The sequence below is a fragment of the Coregonus lavaretus genome (genome assembly GCF_964263955.1).
Source record: "Coregonus lavaretus genome assembly, chromosome: 2".
In the NCBI taxonomy this organism is placed as follows: domain Eukaryota; kingdom Metazoa; phylum Chordata; class Actinopteri; order Salmoniformes; family Salmonidae; genus Coregonus; species Coregonus lavaretus.
This window is the reverse complement of record NC_139989.1, coordinates 36,804,876-36,817,309: the sequence shown is the minus strand read 5'-3', so window position 1 is coordinate 36,817,309 and position 12,434 is coordinate 36,804,876. Positions and strand designations below refer to the sequence as shown.

At 43.5% G+C, this 12,434-nt stretch overlaps 1 protein-coding gene across 1 annotated transcript; it reads right to left on the bottom strand.

Moving 5' to 3' along the window:
* Nucleotides 1-2,108: 2,108 nt before the first annotated feature.
* On the bottom strand, nucleotides 2,109-10,386 carry LOC311101702 (uncharacterized protein). Its single transcript, XM_084142854.1, has 9 exons — nucleotides 10,353-10,386; nucleotides 10,016-10,112; nucleotides 9,749-9,872; nucleotides 9,438-9,595; nucleotides 9,082-9,224; nucleotides 8,589-8,769; nucleotides 8,009-8,148; nucleotides 4,157-4,319; nucleotides 2,109-3,859 (listed from the first exon to the last, which is right to left on the bottom strand). Exons 1-9 carry the CDS (start codon nucleotides 10,373-10,375, stop codon nucleotides 3,794-3,796), a joined length of 1,095 nt encoding a protein of 364 aa, XP_083998980.1. The 5' UTR covers nucleotides 10,376-10,386; the 3' UTR covers nucleotides 2,109-3,793.
* Nucleotides 10,387-12,434: the final 2,048 nt, after the last annotated feature.

Here is a 12,434-nt window from a genome sequence, read left to right as displayed (position 1 = left end):
CGATACGTTGGTTAAACTCGTAACCACAGTATTCCGGCCCTCCGTGAACGCAGCACGGGTCTGAACTGCACTGACTGAGACCTTAGCCTGAGACAGAGCGCCGTCCCGAATAGCGGTCGCGTCATCATGCCATTATCCGGCTGAGACTGCAGCCTGCTATGTGAGACACTCACTACAGCACTCCTAGGAGTATGTAAAGTGAGGTCTTCATAAGGTAACATCTTAAAATTAATATCCTTTTTATACCTACCTTATGTGTGTGCTCAGCAACGCACTGTGGTGGGCTGAGCTGCACTCGAGTGGTAAGAGAGAGAGCGAGAGTGAGGAAGGTCGAACGCTCTCGGATGTATTATGGAAAAGGGGCTCTTTCTTTGACAAAGTCAGGTAGAGCCAACTCTTTATTACACACATCAACAAAAAACATTCTCCTCCATACACTCAACGGTAGGGTGGGGGGGAACAGTGGGCTCAGTCACACCAGGCGCTGCGCCGTCTTCCGTTCTCTCCCCCTCGCCATGTCATAAACGGCGTCTCTTCTGGCCGCCCTTCGGGTGATGCCAGGATGACGCTTTAATGACCTCTCTCGCCGGCGGAATGGTCGGCACCTCTGGCGCTGCAGGGGGGGGGGCGAGGCCCGCTCCCTTGCTGCTGGAGGCCGCCGTCTGACGCCAAGCTGTAGCGAGAGTAACGGCCGCCCTCCATCATGTCCACTTCCGGGTTGGAGGGAATGGGGGGCAGCTTAATCTCCCGCTGTTTAGTAGCCCACTCAATGAGACCTGAAAATTCAGAGCACAGAGAGGCTGTGGCGCCATCATCCAGGGATGTAAATGACCTCACACTTTCCTGAGGGAAAAGGGGTGTTAAACATCTGGGTCAGTGTAATGAATTGTTCCAATAGAATATTCATTTCTTCCCCAATAGCCCTGTCATCTCCTGAGTCAGCGCCTTCAGATGATGCCTCAGAAGCTGAGGCTAACACTGATAGCACATCCTCAAGAGGAATATCCTCCCTAAAAATGCCCAAAGCTGCTTTCTCTCCTTCAAAAAAGGAGGGCGCAGCTGGCGCATAGTGGGGGATTAATGAGGCCGTCCCTGGCGTGCTGTGTCCCTCAACCCACTAAACATAAGTCGGGGGGGGGGGGGTCGACAGCCACCAAGGGGAACAGCGACATTGAGCGCTGAAAATAGCTTTTGTTAAATACTTACCCTATGGATAAGCTTGGTGTGCTCATTGTAGGACGACGTCGATGATCTGGAAAATCGACGGCGTTTTCTTCGTCCTGAGTCTTCTCCTCGTCTCTTCTTGGCTTCTTCAGTCTAGTCGCTGAAGATAAAGGGAGGCTGATTGAAGGGAAGCGTCCCCTCTTATAGGGACACCTGTACTCTTATTGGCTGCAGGTGTGTGCATAATTTTGTCTCAGGCTGATGCTGCCTTAGGGCAGTGGGTAAACCAATAGGAGCAGAGCTCCCCTATGGGGCGGAGCTCCACGATATAGAACAAACCACCAAAGGGCCTGTCTTTTCAAGAATATGATTGCAGGTTTTGTAAAAAGCATGTACGTTAAGTTACAAAGGCAGGTGGGAAGAAATATAACACATTGCTTGTGGAACCCGTTGAAGACCCATCTTAGATAGGCTATTTCTCTTCAGGCTTTTGACAGCCTTCAGGGTTGACTTTGTCAAGAGCCACAGGCTCCGTCTGCCAACCCATAGATTATCTAACCACATTATGTCAGCCTACGGGGAGCAAAATAACTCAGCACAGCCACAGGATCAAATCAAATTTTATTTGTCACATACGTGTTTAGCAGATGTTATAGCGAGTGTAGCGAAATGCTTGTGCTTCTAGCTCCGAGAGTGCAGTAATATCTAACTATGCAGTGTACATAGTTACTACACTCTAGTGGTGAAATTATGGAAATACAACAAACACCATATCCTATAGGGGTGCTGATGACTAAAAGAGCCTACATTTTGATAAAGAAATACAAGTTGCACTCTTCATTCACCACAACGTGGTTTATTTATTTTGAGTATAGAGTATAGAGTGCACAACTTTCACCTCTTCTTTAAGTGTAAATATTAAGAAAAACCAATGGACAAAAGTTAACAGAGAAAAGGTTTATTTCTTTACACGCGAGTGGTAATACCGTTATAACAATACATAGATAAGACAACAGATACATCTAGAAGACAAAACAGAGCAATATTAGAAAAGGAGTCATGAGATATTTATTAGGGATGTGTAGCTCTCCTTTCTTGAATTATTCAATATGCATCTAGATACATGAGCTCTGATATGACACAGGAACTATATGTTTTAATCCTTAACAATTCGTGCGATTCGGTTTGATTAGGGGAACGAATTGACGCGATTCGGTTCGATACAGTAATTTATTTTGCATGAACACATTAATTTTCCATTTAAAATTAATATCTGCTAATGATTGGAGCTCAGGAGCTGGGCCTCTGACTGGATCTGTCAGAGATTACTTCTATTTTTTAAACTGAGTGGCCCTCTGTTAATGTGTGTGTGGTCCTCTGTAGCTCAATTGGTAGAGCATGGCGCTTGTAACGCCAAGGTAGTGGGTTCGATCCCCGGGACCACCCATACTTAAAGATGTATGCACACATGACTGTAAATCACTTTGGATAAAAGCGTCTGCTAAATGGCATATTATATTATTAATGGTGTAGGCACCTGAGCTGAGCCATAGGGCAGACTGAGCATATACCACCCCCATCAGATTAGGGGTGGAGGCAATTGATGCTTTTTGTCCCCCCACTTTTTATCTGCAATAACCATCACCCACTCATTAACTTCTCATTTTGGCAGATAAAAAATGTTGCGCTTGTACTATGTCAATATTTATCTTTAGAAATTATCGTGGCATTTAGCCAATTAATACAATGCAGCGTTAGATTTTACCTGCCTCAAAAGCTAATGGTTTAGACCGTTTGGAATTTTATGGAGCGCTTCTCCAGCTCTGACTAATGAATATGACCGAGCATGCGATGCTCCTAAAAATGATTGCGGTCATTATGAAATTACCTTGATCTATGTAAAAATGCACAAATACACTGACTGTAAAAAAAATTAAAAATAAAAAAAATTTCTCATGGTGACCTGAACAATTTAAAAAAAATCGGAATGAATGAAAAGCCCAATCAGCAGTTCAATGTTTGTTGTGCCCACTTACTCCAGTAGACCACACAACTCCAGTAAAAAAAAACCCAGAGCATTTGGTAACAATGACTCAGCAAATTACATTGTCACTCAACTAATAAACCCTACGATATGACATTGTGAAAGCCATTTTTCTAAGCATCTGAATGCTGAAGGTGCCGCTGATGTACGAATAGCCTATTAGAAGAGGGATAGACTACCTCTAGTTGGCGCAAGCAGCTCTGACTACCTGCACTGTGCGCACAGTCGTTATCTGACAGTCATATGCAGTTACATGCATAACAGTTCAATAGCCTACTGAACTGATGGAGAGGACGCATCAATTCAGTCACAACACATAGGAGGTAATTTCGGAATAAAACAGTAAAAAACATTAATGAACTGGCGATTGTAACGTTTGAATCGGTTTTCTGACTGATGCATGCTTCATTTGGATTGGGCTCCCGCAGAACCATGCACTAGTATCTTAAATATTTGAACCGGGAGCGATGCATATCAGTGAATTGTTACATCCCTAATGTTTACATATTAATTGAGGCAAGGGCACCCTTTAGTGACCATGGAGAGAAATAGCCACTTCCTCTGTGTAGACTAGAGAGAGGATGGTCAGATGTACGGACTGGAGGAGAGGAACTCCAGCCACTCGGTCAGAGAGGGGGTCTTCTGGGGAGGCTGCAAATTAAAACAACATACATGTCTCACATACATTGTAATGGAATGGACAAATCAACAACATCACTTACATGGTTGTATGTAGCTGTGGATATCTGATTTTAAGGTGATCTCCAAAAAAGTACTGACCCCCAGAGGGTAGAACCTGAACAAAATAATACATTTTTAAGGGTAGATAATAACTAGAACAAGGGAAGTGCTCCCTCTTTGCTAAAACGTTTTTACTAATACCATTTCTACGTGACTCGAATGGGCCTAAATACATCAATTAACAGGTAATGGCGGTGAATGTGTTACCTGTAGGACAGCGTTGTCAACCAGTTCTCCGTCCCTGCGTACAGAGATGAGTGTAGCTGTGCCTTTGGAGGGGTAGCCCTCCTCCACCCCCAGGTTACACACCCTAGAGGCAGTCTTCAGGAAGACTAGCAGTCTCTGGCCTGGACGCCAGTCTATAGCAAACCTACAAACAGGAGAAATTGTCACCATGCCAAACACAGGTGTTTCAGAATGAAAGAAGATTGGATGTTAGAAAACTTCATGTGTCATTGTGCTTGGAATATGAAAAAAGTCCACAGATATGAATAAGCTCTCACACACTAATTCTTGCTTAGAAGTGTTGGAGTATAAGGTTATGAACATAAACAGTGTTCCAGTGTGATTGAGAATGTATGGGAAAGGTCCTGAATATTTGCTGACAACTTCTACTCACATTCAGTAGAACTGAGTAGTTCAGAAGTAATACTGTGAAGATATTATATACACTGCTCAAAAAAATTAAGGGAACACTAAAATAACACATCCTAGATCTGAATGAATGAAATAATCTTATTAAATACTTTTGTCTTTACATAGTTGAATGTGCTGACAACAAAATCACACAAAAATTATCAATGGAAATCAAATTTATCAACCCATGGAGGTCTGGATTTGGAGTCACCCTCAAAAATTAAAGTGGAAAACCACACTACAGGCTGATCCAACTTTGATGTAATGTCCTTAAAACAAGTCAAAATGAGGCTCAGTAGTGTGTGTGGCCTCCACGTGCCTGTATGACCTCCCTACAACGCCTGGGCATGCTCCTGATGAGGTGGCGGATGGTCTCCTGAGGGATCTCCTCCCAGACCTGGACTAAAGCATCCGCCAACTCCTGGACAGTCTGTGGTGCAACGTGGCGTTGGTGGATGGAGCGAGACATGATGTCCCAGATGTGCTCAATTGGATTCAGGTCTGGGGAACGGGCGGGCCAGTCCATAGCATCAATGCCTTCCTCTTGCAGGAACTGCTGACACACTCCAGCCACATGAGGTCTAGCATTGTCTTGCATTAGGAGGAACCCAGGGCCAACCGCACCAGCATATGGTCTCACAAGGGGTCTGAGGATCTCATCTCGGTACCTAATGGCAGACAGGCTACCTCTGGCGAGCAAATGGAGGGCTGTGCGGCCCCCCCAAAGAAATGCCACCCCACACCATGACTGACCCACCGCCAAACCGGTCATGCTGGAGGATGTTGCAGGCAGCAGAACGTTCTCCACGGCGTCTCCAGACTCTGTCACGTCTGTCACATGTGCTCAGTGTGAACCTGCTTTCATCTGTGAAGAGCACAGGGCGCCAGTGGCGAATTTGCCAATCTTGGTGTTCTCTGGCAAATGCCAAACGTCCTGCACGGTGTTGGGCTGTAAGCACAACCCCCACCTGTGGACGTCGGGCCCTCATACCACCCTCATGGAGTCTGTTTCTGACCGTTTGAGCAGACACATGCACATTTGTGGCCTGCTGGAGGTCATTTTGCAGGGCTCTGGCAGTGCTCCTCCTTGCACAAAGGTGGAGGTAGCAGTCCTGCTGCTGGGTTGTTGCCCTCCTACGGCCTCCTCCACGTCTCCTGATGTACTGGCCGGTCTCCTGGTAGCGCCTCCATGCTCTGGACACTACGCTGACAGACACAGCAAACCTTCTTGCCACAGCTCGCATTGATGTGCCATCCTGGATGAGCTGCACTACCTGAGCCACTTGTGTGGGTTGTAGACTCTGTCTCATGCTACCACTAGAGTGAAAGCACCGCCAGCATTCAAAAGTGACCAAAACATCAGCCAGAAAGCATAGGAACTGAGAAGTGGTCTGTGGTCACCACCTGCAAAACCAGTCCTTTATTGGGGGTGTCTTGCTAATTGCCTATAATTTCCACCTGTTGTCTATTCCATTTGCACAACAGCATGTGAAATGTATTGTCAATCAGTGTTGCTTCCTAAGTGGACAGTTTGATTTCACAGAAGTGTGATTGACTTGGAGTTACATTGTGTTGTTTAAGTGTTCCCTTTATTTTTTTGAGTAGTGTATATCGGGGGTCATTAAAAACATCGTCTTTGATGGGTTCGTAGCTGAGCAAGTTATGGTTTATCTGGGATGGTAAATCAGACAAGATAAAGCGTGCCTATCTATATAATGAATATGAATTGGGTGGGTTAAGATCATTAAATATAAAAGCACTAAACCTCTCTCTAAAAGCATCACTTATTCAAAAGTTTTACTTTTGAACCCTAAATGTTTCTAAAGTAGATTACTAAGAAAAGCTCATCCATTGATTAAAAATGGCATTTTTGCCTTTGTGCAGATTACCATGTCTCATTTTCAATTAATTGAAAATGATTTTTTTCTAAGTATCTCTCTTTTTCAAACAAGCATTGCAGAGCTGGCTACAATTTCAATTTCATCCCCCTGAAAAGATAGAACAAATATTACAACAAATATTATGGCTGAACTCAAATGTGCTGGTTGATAAAATACCTGTATTTATGGGAAGGTTTGAAAAGGGTATTTTGTTTTTAAATGATATTGTAAATTGGAATGGTAGAGTTATGTCTTTCATGGAGTTATCCGAATTGTATGGGAAGGTCTGCTCAATCCAAGATTACAACCAATTGATTACAGCATTACCCCAAAAATGGAGGAGGCAACGGGAGGAGGTAGGGAACTGGTCTGTCTGCCCAATATAAAGGATCAAAATTGGCGGAGGAATGAATAGCAAAAAATAGGAAATTATACTAGTTTCATTTGAGGACCAGAATGTTGACAGCTGTGCCATACAGATTGCAAAATAGTTGGGAAGAGATTTTTGATGTACCGATTCCATGGTACAGGGTGTATGAGTTGATATATAAAACGATGCAAGATTCATGACTTCATGGTTTTCAGCTAAAACTATTATATAGAATTCTTCCCACCAACAAAATGTTGAATATTTGGGGCATACAATTATCGAAGCTCTGCAGATTTTGTTGTGAGGATACAGAATCAATAGACCATTTATTTTGGTATTGCCCTCAGTTAGCCTGTTTCTGGCCTCAGGTTCAGGAATGGCTGAAAATGCATAACATTGATCTAAAATTTACCCTAGAAATAGTACTATTGGGAGATCTGGAGAGACCGGGTCATTCAATTACTAATACTCTTAGTAAAAGTACTTATCTTCAACTCGCAATCTGTGGATTTTATTCGATTAGATAGATTGAAAATAAAGTAAACATAAACATGGAATTATTTAATTTTTGTCGGGGGGGGGGGGGTTCTCGGATGGTTGAGGGGCAGCTCTTGGGGAACTGTGGGGCTGGTGGCCGGGCGGTTGGGAGCTTGGGCCGGTGGCTGATGGATCGCTGGTTCGGGTCCCTGTTTTTGACCTTGTGGGAGATCTGTCGATGTGCCCTTGAGCAGGGCATTGACCCTGGTTGCTTCTGTGTGTCGCTCTCTCGATGGGAGTCTGTTAGATGACTAATATGATGTAGTTGTTGAGCGGCTTCACTGCAAGTATATTGTATGTTTTAAATATTCAATCAAATAAAAATAAAAGTTATGGTTGTTGAACGCCAATCCGCATGTTTTAGTTTGCAGAAATCGCTCCGTTTTGACTGTATACAACTGTTTTACATGGGTTTTTGTTAGTGTTTGTGTGTCTCAATGATCCCTCTCCAAGAGAGAGGCAGTGGGATATATTCAGACGGCTGCTTTTAATGCTTCAGATCATGTGGTAAGGCCATTCAAACAGCAACAGGATTCAGTCTCAGAAAGAAACATAATTCCACTTTATCAATGAACATCAAGGGTCTCGATTCTATGATCACTGACTGATCTTTGCAGGCACTGTGTGTGTGTGTACCTGGAGTGCAGGGCCTGGATCTCAGTCAGCATCTCTCTCTGGCTGATGTAGCACTGCATGACCTCCAGCAGGGCAGCACTGAGGTGAGAAAGGTGACCCTTAATTGACTCCTCTAACAGCCCTGCAGTACCTTGATACACCTAGAGGGATGGAGAGGGACGGGGGAGAAAGTGGGGGTTGTGACTAATGGTGGCAAAATATATATATTTTTTTCTCAATAGGTGCCAAAAACTGAGAAATAATGTAGAGAGATATCTTACTTGGCTAAATCTAACAATGATTCTCATCTAGGAGACAGGGACAGGAAAGGGGCTCAGGGGGAGCTAAGGAGAAGAGGTGTAGGAACTAGGATGGAACCGGAACAGGGGAAGGAGCTATGGAAAAGTGGAGAAGGGACCGGAAACCGAACCAAGAGTGTATTCATTACTCACACACCGTAGCAAAAAGTTTTGCAACGGAAACCGATTACTCCAAACTGAAAACTTTTTGCAACTAAAACGAGAGTTTCTATTGGACACATTCAGGTGGGTCCCTCCCCATGTTGTTTGCTTCACATTCGGAGGTCAGTTGTGTTGTTTACCTGGAGGTGGAAGTGGTCATCAGGGCTCCAAGTGACGGTCAGTCTGAGGGGCTCCAGCTGGCCAGAGGAGGAGGAGGACCCACAGGAGTGGGGCCTCAGTTCCACACACAGCTCCGAGGACCCCACCGACAGAAGCCTACACTGCATCACCCCCTGTGTCTCCTCCACACAGCCCTGCAGGCTGAGGACAGGTGACAATAGGGGAGAGAGGTGAGTACGGACTGCAGCAGCGCAGTCAGGTGCCCACCCTCGTTTGCAATTACCAAGGGGCTAGGTTAGGGGTTCTAGGTTGATTTTAGACTGGGCGAATCTCAATTTGTCTTTCTCACGTTCATTAGGAAATGGGAAATTGAATGAGAGTTCTAATAAGCTGAGTGAACAACATGGAAGTGTGGTAGCGCAAGACTAGTCAGGGCAAATTAGTGGGAGAGTAGAAATAGGACACGTTTCTGCAAGGACGTATGATTGGTGGATAGAGCTGCTTGTCACTCACGCTTCTCTCAGGTGCTGCCCGTCAGCCAAGCGGTCCAGGGAGGCGTCTGTCTCCGCCCTCAGCTGGGCCAGCTGCCCCTCACACACACGCAAGGCATTGTGGGCCGTCTGGAGGGCCTTCCCCATCTGCAGGCTGAGATCTTTCTATGGGAGAGATGTGGAAAGACAGATTCCACATTCAAAACGAGGCACAGGACTAATACAAAGTAACCATACGAAAGACCATGTCCGTCGAATGTGTGCAAATTGTGAGGGGACCGTTGCTTTTTTTTTCAAAGATGTGAAAAGTCACCATACAGAAAGTGTGTGTGTGTGTGTGTGTGTGTGTGAGTGTGCATCGTGTGTGTGTGTGTGTACCTTCTTCTCTAGTGCTGTGACCAGGTGTGTCAGTCTGTTCCGTTTGTGGTGCAGTTTATCCATCCTGTCCTGTAGGGTGCTGATGAGTGTCTCCACCTCCTGGACTCCCTCTTTATATTCACTCTTCAGGGCCTTCCAGCGTCTGTGAGCCTCGTTGCCTGAACACAGCAGACCAGTCATTTACAAAAGTACTACACTGGGGTAGACCTGACCCTTCCGAGTACCATTACATGGTACTCAGATGCCATGGAAGTAAGGATATCTTGAGTGGCATTATTGCTGATTATGTGTTGGGTGTGTCTGTGTGTTACCGGGGTTTGGGGGGCAGGGTTCATTAAGCAGCTGGTCAGTTGACTCCAGTCTCTCCAGAAGCTGCATCATGTCATCCAGCACAAACAACTGTCTGCCCATCATCTTCTGTATGCTACGACTCTCCTGAACAACAACACACAGATAGTACTTATAAACGTAATTAATGCCATGCATACATTTTTCTTTGACCATCTCCAACATTTTGACGAGTTGTTTGGTCAAGCATTTCAAAGTGTCTAAAGTAGGGGATGTGTTAACCTACTCACAGTTAGGTAGGGCACCATCAACTCCGCTTCCCCACCCTCCTGATGCTCTGCCCCATCGTACAAATCCAAATGTACATGGTCGCATCTTTCAAACAACCTGAAAACGATGGTTCAGAGTCAAACTCCGAATAGTTAGCTAACGTTAACAGATAACTTGCTTGTCTAGCCACTCACAACATCATCTTGACAGTTCTTTTTAGGGGTTTATAATTACCTAGACTATTATAAGAAGACTTACCTCGATTCAAAATGTGACGAAAGGCACGATATTATGGAATAGGGCTGAAATACATTGTATAACAGTATTCAATTAGATAAAAATGCTTAGGAAACTTACGCTTGAACAGCCTCAGTCGCCATTTTGGTTTTCAAAATTGAGCGGCCGCCGTACAACCTGGGGTGTAATTGGATAGATTATTGTCCAATTAGGTTGAAAGTAGACGGTGCGTCAAGGAAAAGGGAGCGGCTTCTCTCATAGAAGACAACATTTGAAAGAAAATCTATGAAAAGCCTAGAAATTGTCTGCTTTTTCATTTTCCTTAATTAAAAAAAATATATATATTAGCAGCAGCAGAGGCTCCTGACTACCGAACTCAACAGTTTGGTAGACATAAATACACACCACAGTGCTGGTCTTAAACAGGTATGAAAAAAAAAACAATTATGCACTCACTAACTGTAAGTCACTCTGGATAAGAGCGTCTGCTAAATGACTAAAATGTAAAAATGTAAATGATTAGTGACATTTCAATCAGGAAACTACCCAGCTAGCACATTTGGTTCCTTGGAAGTTGTGGGAACGTACGTTTTTGGTTTCACATGGGTTCTGGGAACGAAGTCATACTTTTCCTGACCGGTAAAACTGAAAGGTTTTAAACGTTCTGAGAACAGAAGTGAACATTTCGCTTGTTCTGAGAACGTTCATTTTTAGGTTGCAGGAAGGTTCTGAGAATGTTTTACTATGGTTCCCTGAAAGATTTCCTGGGAGGTTTTATTAACGTTCTGAGAGTGGAAATTATAGGTTATTTGGAGGTTTAAGAATAACTTCCTTAAAACTTAAATGAATGTTTTAATAAGACTTTTAATAACACTGCTAGCTTAGTTTGGGTTAACTGTTTTGAACTCCAAGCACAGATAGGACACATGGAAATTATTTTGCTTAGGCATTAATCATGCAAAAACGTTTCATTTTTTATTGTGGCACGGGCGTCAGTTAGGCTCAAACCTATGATCTTCTGTTCTCTATCCATGGAATTAGTCCACAGCACCACCAGGATGGAGCTAGCATGACATGTGTTTTTAACTCATACAAAGCGGTTCATTTTAGTGTATTCTAACACACCCCATTTCAAAGGAAACAAGCACTCATTAAGATCAGGTGTCGCCAATTAGTGCTCTTGGCCAACACACTTAACAAGATGGAGAATAGAGAGATTTTTGTTGGAGCTGAGAACGGAATGTCCCCTGTAGCTCAGTTGGTAGAGCATGGCGCTTGCAACGCCAGGGTTGTGGGTTCGTTTCCCACGGGGGGCCAGTATGAAAAATGTATGCACTCACTAATTGTAAGTCGCTCTGGATAAGCGCGTCTGCTAAATGACTAAAATGTAAATGTTTTTAAGTAACATTCTTAGAACGTTCTTTGAGCATTACTAATATTTTCTTGTGGTTTTTATGGAAAGTTTTCTTAATGTTCATTAACTTTAAATAGAACCATGAGGAAACCTGCAGAAAACGTTATGCTGAAGTACTGAAATTCCCACCTAAGAAACATATGGTTCTCAGAACTTTATGTGCTAGCTGGGTATTTTTTTATAAGAGGGGGCACTGTTAAATGTATAGACTGTAAAAACATTTAATTATAGGACCTTGACCTAGCCAAGTGTGTACCCATTATATAATTATTCTATGTGTCAGAGGAACACATTGCCTCAGAAAGTAAAGCATTTTGGTAAACTCCTGTTAAGAGTGTCTCCAGATATAGGCTTAAAGAAGTATATTTGTTAATACTAGTGTTTTAGGTTGCTTCTAAGAAATTCCAAGAAAGTTCAATACCTAAAGTGCATCCTCTTTGCAAATATTTGCAGCCCATCTGAAATTAGCCCACCCAACTACCTCATCCCTATATTGTTATTTATTTTGCTCTTTTGCACCCCAGTATCTCTATTTGCACATAATCTCTTGCACATCTAGCATTCCAGTGTTAATACTATTGTAATTATTTTGCACTATAGCCTATTTATTGCCTTACCTCCATAACTTGCTACATTTGCACACACTGTATATATATTTTCTGTTGTATTTTTTGACTTTATGTTTTTTACCCCATATGTAACTCTGTGTTGTTTTTATTGCACTGCTTTGCTTTATCTTGGCCAGGTCGCAGTTGTAAATGAGAACCTGTTCTCAACTGGCTTACCTG

Excerpts from the sequence above, each read along its gene's own strand:
- LOC311101702 (XM_084142854.1), bottom strand. The coding sequence starts at position 10,375 with ATGGCGACTGAGGCTGTTCAAGC. Across the intron at positions 9,596-9,748 it reads ACCCTGCCCCCCAAACCCCG|GCAACGAGGCTCACAGACGC; the intron begins GTAACACACAGA and ends TGCTGTGTTCAG. Across the intron at positions 8,149-8,588 it reads ATGACCACTTCCACCTCCAG|GTGTATCAAGGTACTGCAGG; the intron begins GTAAACAACACA and ends CCATCCCTCTAG.